The sequence below is a fragment of the Siphateles boraxobius genome, unplaced genomic scaffold (assembly GCF_051911475.1).
Source record: "Siphateles boraxobius isolate OS27281-9 unplaced genomic scaffold, OSU_SipBor_1 6, whole genome shotgun sequence".
NCBI lineage: Eukaryota > Metazoa > Chordata > Actinopteri > Cypriniformes > Leuciscidae > Siphateles > Siphateles boraxobius.
In genome coordinates, this window is record NW_027509186.1 from 22,447,807 (window position 1) to 22,467,451 (window position 19,645).

The 19,645-nt window shown below is 46.1% G+C and overlaps 1 protein-coding gene across 1 annotated transcript in view; it reads left to right on the forward strand.

The window, feature by feature from the left end:
• LOC143716069 (cytochrome P450 2M1-like) overlaps nucleotides 1-18,852 on the forward strand; it is a 53,512-nt gene extending 34,660 nt beyond the window's left edge. Inside the window, 7 exon segments of the mRNA XM_077208209.1 lie at nucleotides 16,536-16,696; nucleotides 17,382-17,558; nucleotides 17,700-17,724; nucleotides 17,727-17,840; nucleotides 17,910-18,097; nucleotides 18,189-18,330; nucleotides 18,583-18,852. Coding sequence (XP_077064324.1) covers nucleotides 16,536-16,696; nucleotides 17,382-17,558; nucleotides 17,700-17,724; nucleotides 17,727-17,840; nucleotides 17,910-18,097; nucleotides 18,189-18,330; nucleotides 18,583-18,767 — 992 coding nt within the window. The 3' untranslated portion in view covers nucleotides 18,768-18,852.
• Nucleotides 18,853-19,645: the final 793 nt, after the last annotated feature.

Here is a 19,645-nt window from a genome sequence, read left to right on the forward strand (position 1 = left end):
CCGTCTTAGGGCCATCAAGTAAGCATCCGCATCCATATTTCTGAGGAGATCCAAGTGTACCGCCCTGTTTGTTAAGCACTTAAATATTATCCCCCAGCCTTTCTCCTGGCGTCTGCCCATCTTCACAAACATGGGCCCAAAACAATCCACACCAGTGGAGTGGAAGGCTGGTTTGTGTAATCGGAGACAAGCTGCGGGAAGGTCCGCCATTCGGGGAATGGAAGGCTGAGCTCTCCAGCGCTGACATTCAAGTCGTCTTGACCTTCCAAACGTCGGAGCTGACCTCCTACTCTTATGAGGTCTGTGGATTTATCTAACTCCGGAGCCAAGGTAAGTAATCGACTCCCAGGTGAGACGGGTTTCCTTGCTGCAAGGAGTTTGTAGTCCTCTGGAAATGACTGTTGTTGGGCTCGCTGGAGAACGATCATCTCTGCCTAGGGCTGTAGTCAAGACCACCTTTGTCGAGACCAAAACAAGTCCAAGGCCAGGACTAGTCGAGTCCAAGACCAAGACCAAAGAGGTTCGAGTCCAAGACAAGACCGAGTCCAAAAAGGTTCGAGTCCGAGTCAAGACCGAGTCAAGGACAGGGAAAAAAAGTCTTGTGCAAGACATTATCAAGACAATCATTTTGGGTTATTATTTGTTGATCTAAAAGCAAAAACAGTGTCACAACAGCCAGGATTTTTAAGTATAGACATTCCCCTTGATATCATATAATCTTCTAATCTAAAGAAAACAGAATGATAACATATGGTGATACCTCATAATAGTAGTGTTTCACTGTGTATCTGAAAGACGCATACTTTCACATTCAGATAGCCCCCCATCACAGGCCATTCTTGAGATACGCCTTCGAGGGGCAGGCTTATCAATACACAGTTCTGCCGTTCGGTCTGTCCCTAGCACCCCGTACATTTACGAAGTGCATGGACGTGGCGCTTTCTCCCCTGAGACTCCGGGGAGTGCGCGTGCTGAATTATATCTCGATGACTAGCTGGTTCTGGCGCAATCGTGGCTCACACCAGAGCAAATAAACGGCGCGCATGTAAATGACTTTTATGTGTGCTTACTGGGAACATAATAAAGACACCTGGACTCAGTCGAGACCAAAAGCCATATCTGGGAAGACCAGTGGCCGAGACCGTGACAAGTCCGAGTCCGAATACCAGTCCGAGTCCGAGACAAGTCCGAGATCATAGAAAAACGGTCTTGAGTCCGGACTCGAGTACTACAGCCCTATCTCTGCCTCTTGGCATTTGGCGGTGAACTGGAAGGGGTTTGTCCTAGTATTTCTTGAGCAGTGGCATCTATGAGCTCCTGCCAGGTATGGTACACCTTGTCATCCCTGCTGATCGACATTGGTGAGGTAACCATTACCCTACAGAAGGTGGCCTTCCGGAGTTCCGCTCTGTCCTCAAATGGCTCGGTGCTTGGTCTTTCTGGCCAGGTGGCTGAGTTCTGGAGAAGGAAGGGAGATCCTTAAAACGATCGGTTAGGATCTATTAGGGCCTCCAGGGTCTTTCCTCTTGTCAGATCATCAGCTGGATTGTTCGCGGAGTCCACGTAGTGCCAAGTGCACTTCTCCGTTAACTCCTGTATCTCAGCTATTCTGGCGCCCACGAAGACTGAAGACCTTGTAGCGGCAAGACTGGGAGGGTAGCCAGGCTAGTACTGTAGTGGAGTCTGACCACAACACAGTTCGAGTCACTGTCAAGGTAAGCTCTGTAAGGGTAATGACAGGTTATCCGGCCAGATGTTCTGAATTAGCGAATCATAGGAGGAGGGAGGAGACAAGAGCTTCTGTTTGACCGCCTTAGGGTTAACTCCCTAGTGCCACGTTGGGTGAAGTCTCCCGAAGCGCCGCGTGACTTTATAACAAGGCAACATTGTGTAACCTGTCCACCACTCGTAAAGCGCTGATGAACTTTTCACCGCTGACACTCACACACACATACACATTGAACACACAAAGACCAGCCATGGCACTTTTCAGAGAAAAAGTGGCTGTAAATATTTTTAAATGTATTCCTTTTGTGCGTCGATGTCTTAACATGCCACACGGGAACTACTGACAATTTTATTGTGTGTTAATCAAACTTTAAAATGCTTGTAATTCTGCATATGAATGTCACTTTGGTTTTCTTCTACTTTCATATTTCATGTTTGGTAGCCTCATGATCGTCGTGCTTTGACTGAACTAGTCTTACATGAAAATTACAGTAAAATGTATTATTCTATGTGTACAGCCTGTCTAGTTAGAAATGACAAAATTTTATACCATCATAAACTATGCAAATAAGTTCTCCTGACGAAACAAAGAAGAACTTCTCCCGTTCAAAATGCTCCAAGATGATTTGCCCTCCCCGCAAAAAGGGGCGGGGATGGGATTCCCTCAAAAGAGGAACTCGCCCGTTTCTCATCCCTCTTCTCTTCGGTCAAAATTCGGGAAACACCAGCTTCAGACAGGCTTCGGCCACCGTCTCGGACGCGCACCTCCGCGTCACTCCCGATCTTTCTTTTCTTTTCTTTACTAAGTGTTATTTTCATATTCGCCTCTCCCTCTACGAGGGAGATGAACTCTGAATCATTTCTTTGGTAACTTCACGCCGTTGAACCTTTAAAGCTTAAACTTCCTGCGAGTCTGCTTGCCCGGAAAAGACACAAAAGAACACGTCTGCTCCGAAAAAGGACCCACGCACACGACTGCGTTCCTCAGCAACACAACGAGAACCATATGCAAGTATGGTTATGACCTGACGTGATTTCTTGTTGTCTCTCTTAAGGTTACATTGTCTGTTAGTTCGCCATGCTGAGATCATCTCGGTGATCTCTCTCTCTCTCTTCCTGACCTTTAGCTCATTTCTCTCTCTCTCTCTATTTCTCTCGCTCTCGTTTTCTCTCCCTCTCTCATTGTAAATTCGTGTTTGTAATGTTTTCTGTTTTGTCTGTTCCGATTGTATATACATATTTACTCTATGTGAATCTTAGTTCAATGTATTATTAGTTTTGCATTTATTAAAGCCATTATATTCATGATTGCTTCTGTTTAAATGCTCGTATTACAAAGTCAATGAAATGTTCGATCCTTTAGCTACAAAAAGCTTTATTATTTACTATGTTGAGTAGTTTAATTTTATAAACACAGGAAAATTAATGTTCACGGCCAGAAAATTAATATTTCTTGGAGTTTATAAGAAGTGATAACTTTTATTGGGAAGTTGATGAGTTAATCTTACGGCTGTTTGCTGGACAAACAGATTGTTCGATGACTAAATTAATTCCATTTAAGGTTATCTCATATAATTGATCTGTAATAAGACTATTGATATATTAATGACGAACCATAACCCATTATGGTGATCATTCATATATACAATCAATCAATTTTCAGCTTCGATAATTTAACTGTAATATGCAATATATTAATCATTCATGATTAATTATTAAATTCCCTATATATAATTTGAGCTAATTTAATGTAAGACTCATTGTCGGTACAGCTCCCTCTCAATGACACGAGCCAGCTGCGCTGCAACCAGAGCTCCACAAAGCTCCAGGCGTGGTATGGAATGCAGACGTCTTGGAGCTACTCGTAAACGAGCAAAGATGAAAGACAGGTGGATCTGGCCTCAGTTCTCATGTAGGCTACGGCTCCATAAGTTTGCTCAGAGGCATCTGCGAAGATGTGCACCTCACGGGTGGCACCCTCAAGGTTGGCGTCCGCAGGAACATATGCACGTGGAAAGGTAAGGAGAGGTAAGGACCAAGGTTCAGCCTCCCAGCTGGACCAGGCTTGCAGGAGTTCTGCGGGTAAGTTAGAGTCATCCCAACCTCGCTTCTTATCCCACAGCTGCCTAATGATGAGCTTTGCTTGGGTGGAGAAAGGTAACATGTAACCCAAGGGATCATATTGAGTAGTTAGATCTCTGTAAATGTTTCTCAGGGTTGGGTACCTCGTAGGTCACTCGCAGGCCTATATTTGTAGCTCAAGGAGTCTGTTGCCCAATTCCAGCTCCAGATGGTTGGATTTATCCTGTGCCAGCCACAGGTCCAGGCTTTCAGATCTGGCCTCTTGAGGCAAGTGGCTCAGGACACCATTGACGCAACTCAAAGCCTGCAGAAGCCAGAAGATCCCTGAGCCGATCCACCAGCAGTTTGGCTTCACCTGGCGTACACATGCTCTGCAGGCAGTTATCGCCATAAAAGCAGTTCTAAACCGAGAATCTCAGGTCATCGTCCGGCTGTCAGTGGTCAACAACGGTAGGCCAAAAGGCAAAACTTGCCACTCAAATGTTCTTGGGGGCTCTTCCACGTTCAGGTCCTGCCACAGGAACCTTAGAAGAGGGCGATCTTCAGGGATGAGGCGGACTTGATGAAACATCCCCTTAATATCTCCACTAACCTCTATGGGATGTTCACGAAATCTCACTAAGACTCCCAGCAAGGGGGCACCAAGGGTAGGGCCAGGTAGCAGGTACAGGTTCAGGGTCTGCCCAAGTTACTGGTGAGAGCAGTTAAAGACAAGGCGGTTCTTTCCGTTGTGGCTGACGAGATGATGTGAGATGTACCATCCCTCTTTGGTAGAGGTCTCCTTAGTGACTTCCCTCAGAGCACCTGCTTCAATGAGCTTCTGCATTTCCATCTTGTATGCTTCCGCTAGCTTGGGGTCCTTTAAGAGTCGCCTCTCAGTACTACGTAACATGGGCATAACGAACTCCTTTCGAGATTGCAAAGGTGGAATGCTTGCATGGCGCAGTAATGGTGTGGCGTATCTGAGAATTCCATCTACATTAGTACGGACAGCCTTGGCTTAAAACAATGCTACAGTCTACTGATCCTGCTTTGACCGAGTCACCTCTCTTTCGTGTCGGTAAGGTACAGTGTCTACTTGCCAGAGCCTCTCAACATGCTTGTAAAGCTCATCCATTGGTGGCATAGATGAATTAAACAGACACTGTGCAGGTTGGATTTGCCGCCCCATGTATGGGGCAGGGCCTTGAAGAGTCCAACCAAGCCTGGTGCGGACTGCGTCTGGGCCACCTGGTGGACCAAGTCTGACTGGCTCGACAGGTATTATCAGCTGAGGGTTGTCGGAGCCTACAAGGAGTGTTGGCTGAGCATCTCTTAAGGCAGGTAGGGGAATGCCACTTAAGTGTTTGTATTTTCCTCTGCAGGCGGTCAATAGGGTAAGTATGCTGTGCTAGGCTTAGGCGGCCAGCTGTGAAGGCACTATTGATCTTATAGCTAGTGTGAGGGTTTGGAGCTGGTGAGACACGGAAAGATACTGTGTGCCCATGGAGGATCTGGATGTCCTGACGGACTGTACGCAGAGGAAGAGCTTCAGGACTGCCCTTTATGCCAAGAAACTTAGCTGCTGCTGGCAACAACATGGTCCTCACTGACCCATCATCAAGGATCGCAGAGGTGTCAAGTGTCCGGTCCTCATAATGTACAAGCACAGGGACAACCTTTAACATGACTCGATTCCCGGCTCCAGGTCTGTCCAGGTAGAGCGAGTCAGCCCCAGAGCTGATTAAGCAGCTCTCTTCTTTAACAGCTACATCTTTATTGCCCCCTCTGCTCTTGTATTTATCTCGTGAAGAGCCAGTAGGTGTTTTCCCTGACAGATGTTGCAGGGTTTCTTCAATGTGCACTGAGCTGCTTGATGAGTTCTTGCACAGCGCCAGCACCGCTTGTTAACCTGTATCCACTCTCTAAGCTGGTCTTTGGAGAGTTTGGTGACAGCACCGCATTGACTGAGATAATGCTCAGTACTCTCACAGTAGGCACAGTAGGCTTTACTCTTGGCCCCTCGGTAGGCTGAACTCTGTTTTTGGTACAAAGAGGCTGTCTCTGCAGACTCACCAGCTCCATGTAGGACAGTCACCGTTTGTCTTCCAGGATGACCAACAATCTTCACGTTCTGCCTTTCCTTTATAATGCGTCCAGTAGCCTGTCTGCCGAAGCCCTGACACCATGATTCATAGCGGAGCCATTCTGCCAAATCACGTAGAGTATGGGTCGCTCCTAACTGCTTGAACTGATGTCGACGGAAATCAGCTCGCTGTTCTGAGGGAGCTTACTCAGCAGACGAGCAACATGTGAGCCACAGTTGAGTTCGATTTCCCCTTCAGGACCCAGAGTCCGCAACAAGCCCACTAAAGATTGTATCTGGAGAGAGAACTTCTGGAATGCCATAGTATCACCACGCTTTACTTCTGGGGTTTCTAGAACACTGTGGTCCCGGGAGGAGAACTGCAGGCTTCGGATACCTCGGGATACCAGAGCATAGAGGATGGCTGGAAACAGGCGCTGGTCTCTGCAATAGTTTGAGCTTGGTAGAGTTCAGAGTGCGAGCAACAGCATACACAGAGAAATACCTGCAGCTGGTTATCATCGAGCAGTAACACCTGACAACCGGACAGGACAGGACAAGACAAGATGGGACCGAGAGGTAAGCACGCGGTGATTCTTCAAGTGGGTACATGAATAATCTGGCGACAAGACAGGGGAAAAGGAGGACTAGAAGAAGCAAACACAATTAGAGGGAAAGGGGGAGCAGGTGTGGGAATGATTAGTGCGATGCCAGGATAGAGTAGGGACAGCTGAGAGTGATGAGAGAGTGTGTAATGAGTGTATGCTTAATGAGCGGTGAGTGAGAGATTAGGAGAGGGAGACTTAAGGCAGGCATACACTGTGCGAATTTCGTCCGATTTTGAGCCGAATTCTGACTCGTGCGACTCTTTTTCGGGTCGGGCCGATTTTCAGCTTTGTCGTGCGTCGTTTGTCGTGCAGTGTTCGTGCAGTATACAAGGGGAAACGAGAGGCGATTAACCTCTACCGATCGGCAATCGGATGGTCGGATGAATTTCTGGCATGTCAGAAATTTTGGTCGCTCCTCGTGACTATATCGCACAGTTGAAGCAGAGCTACGAACCGATTGCCCTAAACTCAGTGTTTTATCCCTCACTGCGCCTGCGCGAAAACAGATTTTAACCATTTCAATCTGCAGAAAAAAAAAACGAAAAGAGGGAACTCTTTAAGTTCTGTAGTTCAAATTAGCTACAAATGACTGCTGCTTACCTCCAGTTTGTCCAGTTATTACCCACGTCTTCCAAGCTGCGATGTCGCACCGTGCCTCTTTTATTAATTTGTTAATGCGATCTACTCGTTCAGTGTGAGTAGATACCTTGCTGAAATCGCACAGACATCGCACAGTGTATGCCCGCCTTTAGAAAAGAGAAAGATACCAGGATCATGTCACATATTGGTAAAATACAGTATTTGTTGTTGGAGACAATAAATGTGCCATATGTGGAATTTTAAACCTACAAGTATGTTTTTATGAAAGTGACTATTATAATGGGGTAATCAAATGAAGGCTAATATAATTAGTTTGTGCTTTTGTTTTTATTTTCATTTTTAGTTTAGCCTTTAGTCATTTTTAAAAAAAAAAAGCATTATTTTTGTTTTTAGATTGTATTGTTACAATGTAAGAATGTAATGTGATTTTAACCACCTTTTTGCACATAATATATTGCATAGCCTACATTACATTTCCTATATTTGTTTCCATATCCTTCAATATCAACGTGTAATGTGATTTTAACCACCTTTTTGCACATAATATATTGCATAGCCTACATTACATTCCCTATATTTGTTTCCATATCCTTCAATATCAACATTGTTTGGATATCATTGAGCAGGATGTGAAATAATTTTTTTTTTAATAAATACAGATTTTCTTTATCCAAATAGAAAACCGTAGAAAGTACTGAGATATATTTAGTATATCGCCATTTAACCAAAAAATAACGAGATATGATTTTTTGGCCATATCGCCCAGCCCTAATTCCTAGTGTCAAGGAAAAATGGGTGGAGAAAGGCCATGAGAGCATGTACTGTTTCATTTGCCGGAAATTTCCAACAAAAGCTGACCGAGCCATTATGCAAAATGCATAACCGGCCTGTCCGACGGGCTATCTCAAAATAGTGTAATCAAATTCCCCCTTAAACTTCTGCCTAGCCCCCCTAAAAATGTGCGATTAAGTGTAGGCTGAGCTACACAAATTTGTGTTCGCTTCAGTCTTGTCATAATCAGATTCAGCGCATTCTTCATTTTTTCTTCATTGACAGTTTTTTTAGGTCATAAATTAGACCTACAAATTAGATAGAGAGCAGTATTCTGCCAGATACAGAAAACAGGATTTGTCGGACTCTCTTGCTGGAAAACTGTTTCACACCAAATATCATGTGCCATATTAAGGCAAATTTTGACAGGATGTAAGGTGGCTCTTAGCCAGGGTTGGTTTACTTGGCGCCATAACCAAGTACTCCGATGTTTGGCTTTAGCATTGGAAGACAAGTGTAACATGACCAATAAGTTGCCAACTGTTCTAGCAAAACATTACACACAGAAGACAATATTCCTCCGCCCAGGCGAGCAACCACCAAGAAAAGGTGTTAAAACCAATTCTCGCCCAGGACAACTGGAAGCTGCTAGGGACTGGAAAATGCTGAATGATCTTGATTTTTCCACCTGAGATTGCCACCTCTAACCTCCGAGCAGATATTGTTTTGTGGTCTGGATCAGCACGCATTGTTCAACTGATAGAGCTAACAGTGCCATGGGAGGATGCTGTAGATGAGGCATATGAGAGGAAGAAACTGCGGTATGCTCAGCTGGCCACTGAAGCAGAACAGCGAGGATGGAGAGTCCGGGTTTATCCAGTGGAAGTGGGTTGTCGAGGATTTGTGGCACACTCAACAACCCAGTTCCTCAGAGATGTCGGATTCAGTGGCTAAGAGTTGCGTCGCACAGTAAAGAACTTATCTGGAACAGCAGAGAGGAGCAGCAACTGGCTGTGGTTAAGACGGAAATATTCTAGCTGGCTGTGTACAGGCCGCCACGCTACGGTTTAGAAGAATTCTTGAAAAACTTGAGTCAGTTGGTTTATTTGTATAGCTTGCATAGTAATTACAGTTATTACGTTCCTGTGTATTTTGCGTGAATGAGGATTGGTGTTTGGACAAATATTGTGTTTTTCGGTAGTATGCCATACGGAACCGTTGCCACTGACCTGCTTTAACGACGGCAGTGGGGCTCGACAGCCTTAGTCAATTGGCACGTATGGTTGGGTTGCGGAGAGAGGGACTGTGGTTTGGTCACATGTGAACTATGATGAAGGAGCAACATCTGCAGAAGGAAGGATGTAAAGGGTAGTAAGCTGGGCTGAGTTGAGTGGGGGACGGAGGGGGGTGACTCTGGGACGCCAGAGTCACTGTCGAGCCCTCTTGAGGTGTCGTGGGCTAGTCGACGAAACACTGAGGACGGAAGGTGCCCACTTCAAGACCCTAGAGATGTCCCCTACTCCAGACGGATGTCATGGGGAGACCACACTGTGGTTGCAGCCGTTGTGTGTGCTGACGCGCAAACACACTGCAGCTATTCACACCAGACAGAAGGAGATTCACATCACCATATGGAATAAAGAATAAATGTCACGATACAAAAGGGGAGAGAGAACTCAAATGCAGCATAAGGATTTATTTAACAAAAGAAAACAAAACACAAAGCAAAAACCCACAAGGGGGAAAAAACATAATCGAAGAAACATGAACAAAAACTGAATACGCAAAACAAACACTGACTAAAAACACGCAGACCAAACCAGGAAACATCTGACAATGAACCGACAAAGACTGCAAACAAGAGGAGACTTAAAAAGGGAACAAATCAAGAGGGGACAGGTGGAACAACTCAAACACTAATCAGATAACGAGGGGGAGGGATCAACAATCAAAACAGCACATGGCACAACATAACAAACACCCATGTGCAACACAAGACAGGACAGGCATGTGACATAACCCCCTCCCTACGGAGCGGCTACCAGACGCTCCATCAGGCTAGGGCGGGGCAGGAAGGAAACATCAGGGTGGAACGGAAGGGACTGATAGGAGGGACTGAAGGGCTAGACCAGGGCGGGACGGGAACATCGGGCGGCCAGGGCGAAACAGAGAGTCCATAGGGCGGTGAGGGAGAAACACAGAGTCCATAGGGCGGTGAGGGAGAAACACAGAGTCCATAGGGCGGTGAGGGAGAAACACAGAGTCCATAGGGCGGTGAGGGAGAAACACAGAGTCCATAGGGCGGTGAGGGAGAAACACAGAGTCCATAGGGCGGTGAGGGAGAAACACAGAGTCCATAGGGCGGTGAGGGAGAAACACAGAGTCCATAGGGCGGTGAGGGAGAAACACAGAGTCCATAGGGCGGTGAGGGAGAAACACAGAGTCCATAGGGCGGTGAGGGAGAAACACAGAGTCCATAGGGCGGTGAGGGAGAAACACAGAGTCCATAGGGCGGTGAGGGAGAAACACAGAGTCCATAGGGCGGTGAGGGAGAAACACAGAGTCCATAGGGCGGTGAGGGAGAAACACAGAGTCCATAGGGCGGTGAGGGAGAAACACAGAGTCCATAGGGCGGTGAGGGAGAAACACAGAGTCCATAGGGCGGTGAGGGAGAAACACAGAGTCCATAGGGCGGTGAGGGAGAAACACAGAGTCCATAGGGCGGTGAGGGAGAAACACAGAGTCCATAGGGCGGTGAGGGAGAAACACAGAGTCCATAGGGCGGTGAGGGAGAAACACAGAGTCCATAGGGCGGTGAGGGAGAAACACAGAGTCCATAGGGCGGTGAGGGAGAAACACAGAGTCCATAGGGCGGTGAGGGAGAAACACAGAGTCCATAGGGCGGTGAGGGAGAAACACAGAGTCCATAGGGCGGTGAGGGAGAAACACAGAGTCCATAGGGCGGTGAGGGAGAAACACAGAGTCCATAGGGCGGTGAGGGAGAAACACAGAGTCCATAGGGCGGTGAGGGAGAAACACAGAGTCCATAGGGCGGTGAGGGAGAAACACAGAGTCCATAGGGCGGTGAGGGAGAAACACAGAGTCCATAGGGCGGTGAGGGAGAAACACAGAGTCCATAGGGCGGTGAGGGAGAAACACAGAGTCCATAGGGCGGTGAGGGAGAAACACAGAGTCCATAGGGCGGTGAGGGAGAAACACAGAGTCCATAGGGCGGTGAGGGAGAAACACAGAGTCCATAGGGCGGTGAGGGAGAAACACAGAGTCCATAGGGCGGTGAAGAGCCCTCGGGCGGCCAGGGCGGCGAAGAGCCCTCGGGCGGCCAGGGCGGCGAAGAGCCCTCGGGCGGCCAGGGCGGCGAAGAGCCCTCGGGCGGCCAGGGCGGCCAGGGCGGCGAAGAGCCCTCGGGCGGCCAGGGCGGAGCAGAGCCCTCGGGCGGCCAGGGCGGAGCAGAGCCCTCGGGCGGCCAGGGCGGAGCAGAGCCCTCGGGCGGCCAGGGCGGAGCAGAGCCCTCGGGCGGCCAGGGCGGAGCAGAGCCCTCGGGCGGCCAGGGCGGAGCAGAGCCCTCGGGCGGCCAGGGCGGAGCAGAGCCCTCGGGCGGCCAGGGCGGCGAAGAGCCCTCGGGCGGCCAGGGCGGCGAAGAGCCCTCGGGCGGCCAGGGCGGAGCAGACCCCTCGGGCGGCCAGGGCGGAGCAGATCTTTCAGGAACAGACACCGGCTCGGGAACAGACACCGGCTCGGGAACAGACACTAGAACAAAAACAGTCACAAAGACAGACACAAACACAGACACAAAAACTGGGTCCGGAACCGACATGAGCTCCGGCCCAGGAACAGGCACCGGCTCTGCCTCCGGCCCAGGAACAGGCACCGGCTCTGCCTCCGGCCCAGGAACAGGCACCGGCTCTGCCTCCGGCCCAGGAACAGGCACCGGCTCTGCCTCCGGCCCAGGAACAGGCACCGGCTCTGCCTCCGGCCCAGGAACAGGCACCGGCTCTGCCTCCGGCCCAGGAACAGGCACCGGCTCTGCCTCCGGCCCAGGAACAGGCACCGGCTCTGCCTCCGGCCCAGGAACAGGCACCGGCTCTGCCTCCGGCCCAGGAACAGGCACCGGCTCTGCCTCCGGCCCAGGAACAGGCACCGGCTCTGCCTCCGGCCCAGGAACAGGCACCGGCTCTGCCTCCGGCCCAGGAACAGGCACCGGCTCTGCCTCCGGCCCAGGAACAGGCACCGGCTCTGCCTCCGGCCCAGGAACAGGCACCGGCTCTGCCTCCGGCCCAGGAACAGGCACCGGCTCTGCCTCCGGCCCAGGAACAGGCACCGGCTCTGCCTCCGGCCCAGGAACAGGCACCGGCTCTGCCTCCGGCCCAGGAACAGGCACCGGCTCTGCCTCCGGCCCAGGAACAGGCACCGGCTCTGCCTCCGGCTCAGGAACAGGCACCGGCTCTGCCTCCGGCTCAGGAACAGGCACCGGCTCTGCCTCCGGCTCAGGAACAGGCACCGGCTCTGCCTCCGGCTCAGGAACAGGCACTAGGTTCAGCTCCGAAACACCGGACACCGGCATCTCCAATATCCGAGCCAGCCGCTCCAGATAGTCCTGGCTCAGGAAGGCAGACGGGACGTGGACGGTCTCTCGCTGGGCAGACGGGACGTGGACGGTCTCTCGCTGGGCAGACGGGACGTGGACGGTCTCTCGCTGGGCAGACGGGACGTGGACGGTCTCTCGCTGGGCAGACGGGACGTGGACGGTCTCTCGCTGGGCAGACGGGACGTGGACGGTCTCTGGATTGGCCTCCAGGAGAATGGCAGGCTGCTGAGGACCGGCTTCCGGGCACTCAGGGAGGTTGGAGATCTTTCCCCTACTCCGCCGTCTCTGATGGCGACGTGCCGATTTGGTGCTGGATGAGATCGTCGGTGGATGATCGAGGAGTGGCCGAAGCGGAGAGTGGTTCTGGAGCTCACCTATGGCACCTTCCCCCCTGCGACCTCCACGGTTCCCCGAAACCTTGGCCAAACGCTCCGACTCCTCCCTTTGACTGGCCATAAAAGCGAGAGCCTGAAAAGTGTTCATTCTACCGGGTCCGTTGGAGGCCGGAGTCATTCCGTCATGCCAGATCCTGGAAAATTGAGTAGATCCAAAAGTTGCGATGGTATAGTCCGGGCAGTCCAAAAGATCGTCATCCATGCAATCGTCTACCTCCATCTCTGTCCCAGTGTGATACCCATACTGCTGAGTCCTCCAAAGTGGTCGGTTCATTCTGTCACGATACAAAAGGGGAGAGAGAACTCAAATGCAGCATAAGGATTTATTTAACAAAAGAAAACAAAACACAAAGCAAAAACCCACAAGGGGGAAAAAACATAATCGAAGAAACATGAACAAAAACTGAATACGCAGAACAAAAACTGAATACGCAAAACAAACACTGACTAAAAACACGCAGACCAAACCAGGAAACATCTGACAATGAACCGACAAAGACTGCAAACAAGAGGAGACTTAAAAAGGGAACAAATCAAGAGGGGACAGGTGGAACAACTCAAACACTAATCAGATAACGAGGGGGAGGGATCAACAATCAAAACAGCACATGGCACAACATAACAAACACCCATGTGCAACACAAGACAGGACAGGCATGTGACAATAAATGGATGGAGAAGTATAGATTACTGTAAAGCTACGTTTTAGTTGGTGCTTATCTTGGCGAAAGCCGAGTAAAAATCAGCATGAAGTTTTAACATCTACTCTCGTGTAATTGAAATCATCATCATAACCTTAAATGCTAAATTCAGTATACGAAACTGTCTCAGTTTATATACTATTGTATTGGAACCTCAATTAAACATTTAATACATTTGTAACACTACACTGTCATTGTCACAGGGGACAAGAAAAATGAATCCTAATAGTAGTACAGTTTAATGGAAAAGTGCTTTTCCTTATATTTCTTTCAGGGCCAGTAAAAATATAGAAGGGGCCAGCAAAACTCTGATCTACTGGCACTGGGGGCCAGTAGGTTGTTTTTTTTTATGTTGAGCCCTGAATTCGTTTTTACTAGTAACAATTGAATTACAGAGCTCTGTAATTGCATTCTTACTAGTAAGAATTTAATTAGAGAGCTCTCTAATTGTAACTCTTACTGTCACGATTCACATCTGTGTTCCCCTGTCTTGTCCCATGTTAGCAGTTCCCTGTTATGTTGATTGTTCTCCCCAGGTATCTCGGTTTAACCACGCCCCCTTGTTATCTTGTTTGCCTGTGTATTTAAATCTTTGTGCTTCAGTTGTTGTTTGCTGTCGCCATGTTCCTGTCGCCATGTTTCTGTCTTCAGTTCCGTGTTCCTTTATTTTGCCCTGGCATTCAAATTAGTGGTTGCATTTGGATTCTCTCTCCGCTTCATTCCTGCCTCAACATAACAGAACGACCGACCCCCTCAATGGACTTTAGAATTTTATATTGATTTGGCCCTGTTACTGTGCAGCTCAATCTTTACAGTGGGTTTGGCGGACAAGGAGCCCTCCAACCCCATAGTACCCGCCAAGCCTGAACTTCACGTCACGTCTGTCGATCCAGAGACTGTTCACGTCACGTCTGCGGATCCAGAGACTGTTCACGTCACGCCCGCCGAGTCAATGTCTCCGTACAAGATGGCTGCCGCCGAGCCAGTGTTTCCGGACAAGATGGCCGCCGCCGAGCCAGTGTCTCTGGACAAGATGGCTGTTTCCGAGCCGGTGTCTGTTCCTGTTCCCGAGCCAGCGTCTGTTCCGGTTCCTGAGCCGGTGTCTGTTCCTGAGCCGGGGTCTGTCCCATCCCTAACCCCATAGTGACCCCTCCCTCATGTATTTACAGTAAACAATTATTTTTCAGCAAATGTCTGTAAAAGTTTTTTCAAAGTTTCAAAGGTTGTAGTTCCTAATAACCAGGCTGACTTACAACAGATGAAATTGTGTCAATAGCTCAATTTCACCCTTGTAAGCAAGGTACATATTCTTTTTATAAAAACATTACGCCTACTGTGATTCACCTAAAGTTTTTTTTTTTTTTTACATGTCCTAAAGCTTGTGGTAGGTTGACCAGACTGACTTATTACAGGCGAAATTTTGCCAATACCTTCCTGTAATTATGCAATTCACCAAATGTTATTTTTATTTATCAAATTAAATTATAATAAATTATACGTTTTAACCACTTGATGGATTTGCCAGACGTTCCATTAGGGATCATGCGCATCAAAGCATTCTCAAGTATACGAAGCTATAATTCATGTAGGTGATTTTGAAGTAATATTTTATGTCGATATACAATCGTTACATACTGTTAAAACTAATCGTAGTATTGATATATTGAGACTGCTGAATCTATAGAACAGTGGCATGGAAAACTAACTTTACCGCGCACCGAGAGCCCTCTAGTGGTTGGGAGCATTTCTGCTGTGTTGCGGCTTTATTTCGTTTTGTTGTATATTTTCCGTTCGTTTGTGGCTTATTTCCGTGGCGTTGTACATTTTCCGCTGTGTTGTGGCTCATATCCGTTATGTTGTACATTTTCCATTGTGGCTCATTTCTGTTGTGCTGTGGATTCATTTCGTTGTGTTGTGGCTTTATTTCGTTGTGTTGTGCACTACTGGGCCACCATATCCTGGGATTTCTGAACACCTAGAGAAGTTTAAGAGGGCTGAAAGTAGCTCCCTGTATTTCTGTTGCACAAAGATTATTTTCACTTTTTCACACACTGAATTGCTGTTTGTAGCACTTCAGTGCTATCTGTACCCAAACTTATACTAATCATCATCAAAGAACAATGCAATTTACATTGTTTCTGACCCCATTAAAGCAGAATTATGTTTTGAGGTTGTTAGAGCTAATTTGATGTGTCATTTGAATACACATATAAAATTGCATGTCCCATATCAAACCATATATATTTTCTTCCCGTAGCTCAGTAAGAAGTATGGCTCTGTTGTCACCATCTGGTTGGCAAACACTCCTGTAGTGATCATTTCTGGATATGAAGCCCTAAAGGAAACTATGATTGGTTGGATATGGTGAGTTCGCTTGATGCCCAATGTTTTACAAGGTTTATTTGGTCTGTCTGTCTGAACAGACCAGAAACATTTTCTCTATCTAATCTTAGACCAGAAACATTTTCTCTATCTAATCTTAGACCAGAAACATTTTCTCTATCTAATCTTAGACCAGAAACATTTTCTCTATCTAATCTTAGACCAGAAACATTTTCTCTATCTAATCTTAGACCAGAAACATTTTCTCTATCTAATCTTAGACCAGAAACATTTTCTCTATCTAATCTTAGACCAGAAACATGTTCTCTATGCGCAGGTGTTCTGTCCACCAGTGGACACAGATGGAAGGAGATGCGCAAATTCTCTTTAATGACACTGAAGAACTTTGGAATGGGCCGCAGGAGCATCGAGGAACGAGTCAGGGAGGAGCCTGAATATCTTGTGGAAATGATAAAAAAAATTGAAGGTTAAATCATTTTTATACAATCTTATATTCAGATTATCACATGAAACAAACTGCAGACAAAAACTACAAAAACATCTGACAGAGGGTGCGTCAATAAAACAAAAAGAACTATAATGTGTCACATCTCATGGTGTGAGTTTTTACAACTCTAAATTCTTTTCTCCTTAAAGGCTCTACAATCAGCCCTGCAGACATGCTGTCTAATGCCGTGGCCAATGTGATCTGCAGCATTGTCTTTGGTTATAGGTTTGAATTTGAGGATCCACAGTTTAAGTTTCTCCTTCAGACAGTAAATGCTTACTTCAGTATCCTCAGTAGCCCTCTTGGACAGGTTTGCACTCTAAAGATATATATATATATATATATATATATATATATATATATATATATATATATATATATATACATACATATATATATTAGATATTATCATTCAGAAGTATTTAATGCTCACAAAGGCTGCATTTATTTGATCAAAAATCAGTGAAAACAGTAATATTGTGAATTGTCATTAAAATTCTAAATAGCTCTTTTAATATATTTTTTGTTCCATTTTAATGTATTACTCCAGTCTTTAGTGTCACTTGATCTTTCAGAAATCATTCTGATATGCTGATTTGCTCATCAAGAAACATTTATTATTATTTTCACAGTTGCTTAATGCTTAATGTTTTTGTGGACACCGTGATACATTTGTTTTTCAGAATTCTTTAATGAATATAAAGTTTAAAAGAACAGCATTTATTTGAAATGGATTTTTTTTATAACTTTATAAACGTCTTTACTGTCACTTTTAATCAATTTAATGCATTCTCGCTGAATACAAGTATAAATTTATTTAAAAAAGGAGAAATCTTACTGACCCAAAACAGTTGAAGGGTCGTGCACATTTAAAAAAAAAAAAAAAAAAAAATTTGAAACTGTAAAATAGTACACAATCCCCCCTCCCCATATTTTTCATGAATTATTTATTGTATTTTGAGATTCAACTTGATGTTTCTTTATTTTCTTCTCAGCTCTACAATGTATTCCCTAAGTTATTCAGTCTCTTCCCCGGTAAACACCATCAGCTGTTTAAAAACATAGAAGAGGCCAGAGAGTACTTCAAGCGTGAGGCACAAGCTCGGATGAATAATGTGGATCCCTCTTGCCCACAGGACTTCATTGAGGCCTTTGTGTTAAAAATGAAAGAGGTAGATCATTGAAAGAAATGGTCATTTAAACATGTTTAGCCATGGTACTGAATACATTTACTTGCACCATCTGGTGGTGAAACCATGACATGATGTAAATTAAACACAATGTTAACATTTCATACCTGTTCTCTTTTGCAGGAGAAAGACAAGCCTGACACAGAATATATTTTGACAACTTGGTTTCTTTAGTGTGGAACATGTTCAGCGCTGGCACAGAAACCACTTCATCCACCATCAGACACTCTTTACTTCTAATGATGAAGCACCCAGATGTTCAAGGTGAGGTCAAACTAATGCTTCTCTCTCCAAGCATTAAGTGTGATTTTTACTTTCACTTGTTCTGTACAGAGCGTGTTCAGAGAGAAATCGATGAGGTTGTAGGACAGGACCGTTGGCCCTCCATTGAAGACAGACAGAGGCTGCCATATACAGATGCTGTAATTCACGAGGTCCAGCGCAGCATGGATCTCAGCCCCATTGCTGTCCCACACAAGACCATGTGTGACACTGAATACAATGGCTATGTCATTCCTAAGGTATTCTTCTTTCGTATACATCATCTTGATTCATTAAGTGTTTATTATTCATTTACATCTTTCTATTAATTTGTAAAATACTTTCTTGAAGGGAACAATGGTTTTTCCAGTACTATCCTCCGTGCTTATTGACCCCAAACTGTGGAAGAACCCAAATTGTTTTGATCCAGAAAACTTCCTGGATGGAGATGGCCGATTCAAGAAGAATGATGCATTTGTTGTATTCGGCATGGGTGAGCTCAGATCTTCATTGTGCATATTAGACCATACAAATGTTCCTCTTAGATGAAAACTGAAGTCAACACATGCTAAATAATTATGTTTATCAGTGTTTTAGTCGTTCTGGGACAAATAATAACCATGTTATATAATTGATTCTTAAGTAGTTGCCTTTAAAGAACAAATCACAGACAAAAATGGATGATACATAGAGAAAAGATTCTTAAAAAGATTTTTAAACCAAGTTCTATGTGCTCTCTTGACAGGCAAGCGTGTGTGTCTCGGTGAGGCTCTGGCTCGCACAGAACTCTTCCTCTTCTTTACTTCCCTCCTTCAGCACTTCACCTTCAAAGCCATGTTGCCACCAGAGGAGCTCGACACAACGCCTACAAATTGCAGTTTTGGCCGCATGCCCCGCACATACGAGTGCTATGCCATTCCTAGGATCTAGAGGAACAGTCCACAAAATAACGAAGAAAGCATTCAACATACTAATTTTATTTTGATGCTTTAATGGAAATAAATATGTCCAAAATTATATTATTGCACAAGTGTTTTTTTTTTTTTGGCAAATACAAAATTGATATTTAGAATACATGTTCATGTCCCCAAGGAGTCTAGACGTTACCCACTTTCTGCAGTGTACATTCTGATGAATTCACGAGTTCACACTTACATCAATTAAACAGAGTAAAGATTATGCGTATTTGGCGTGCTGTCCTGGTGGAGGGCTCCGAGCTCGAAATTTTTGCCCGAACCCAGAGTTCTCCCCCCGTTGTTGTAAGAGTATTAGGACTAGAAGTGAGGAGACGAGGTGGTGGAGGGATGCTGTTAAACTGTCAACGAACGGAGGCAAGTTTGCTGTGTATATATACACCGCTTAACTCATTGATTGGGTTGATTAACAGAGTGTGCTCCACTCGTGTCTAAGGCCACGTCCACACGAAGCCAGAGCTTTCCCTATCCGATCTTTTTTTCCTCGTTCTAAAAAAAAAATCCGTAAACACGGCGCCGTCTCAAGAAATATCTGCGTACACACGAAACCACTGAAACCGATGTAGTATACATGCCAGACCAGTATGCGGCGCTGTATTTCTGACACAGATACACTAAAAACAGAGAAGAAGACTTGCGCATAAACCTTTCGCGCTGTATAGTATGTTATTTTACGTAGGTTATTTTTTTCTTTCTTTTTAACCAAGAACTTTATTAAACAATATGAAAAACCATAAATGGCCTGGTACAAAATAGGGATGAGGACACGATATGCCGTTTTTTTTTGTGGCAAGCTTATGCGTGCGTTGAGATGCAGAATAACAGTAGGCAATT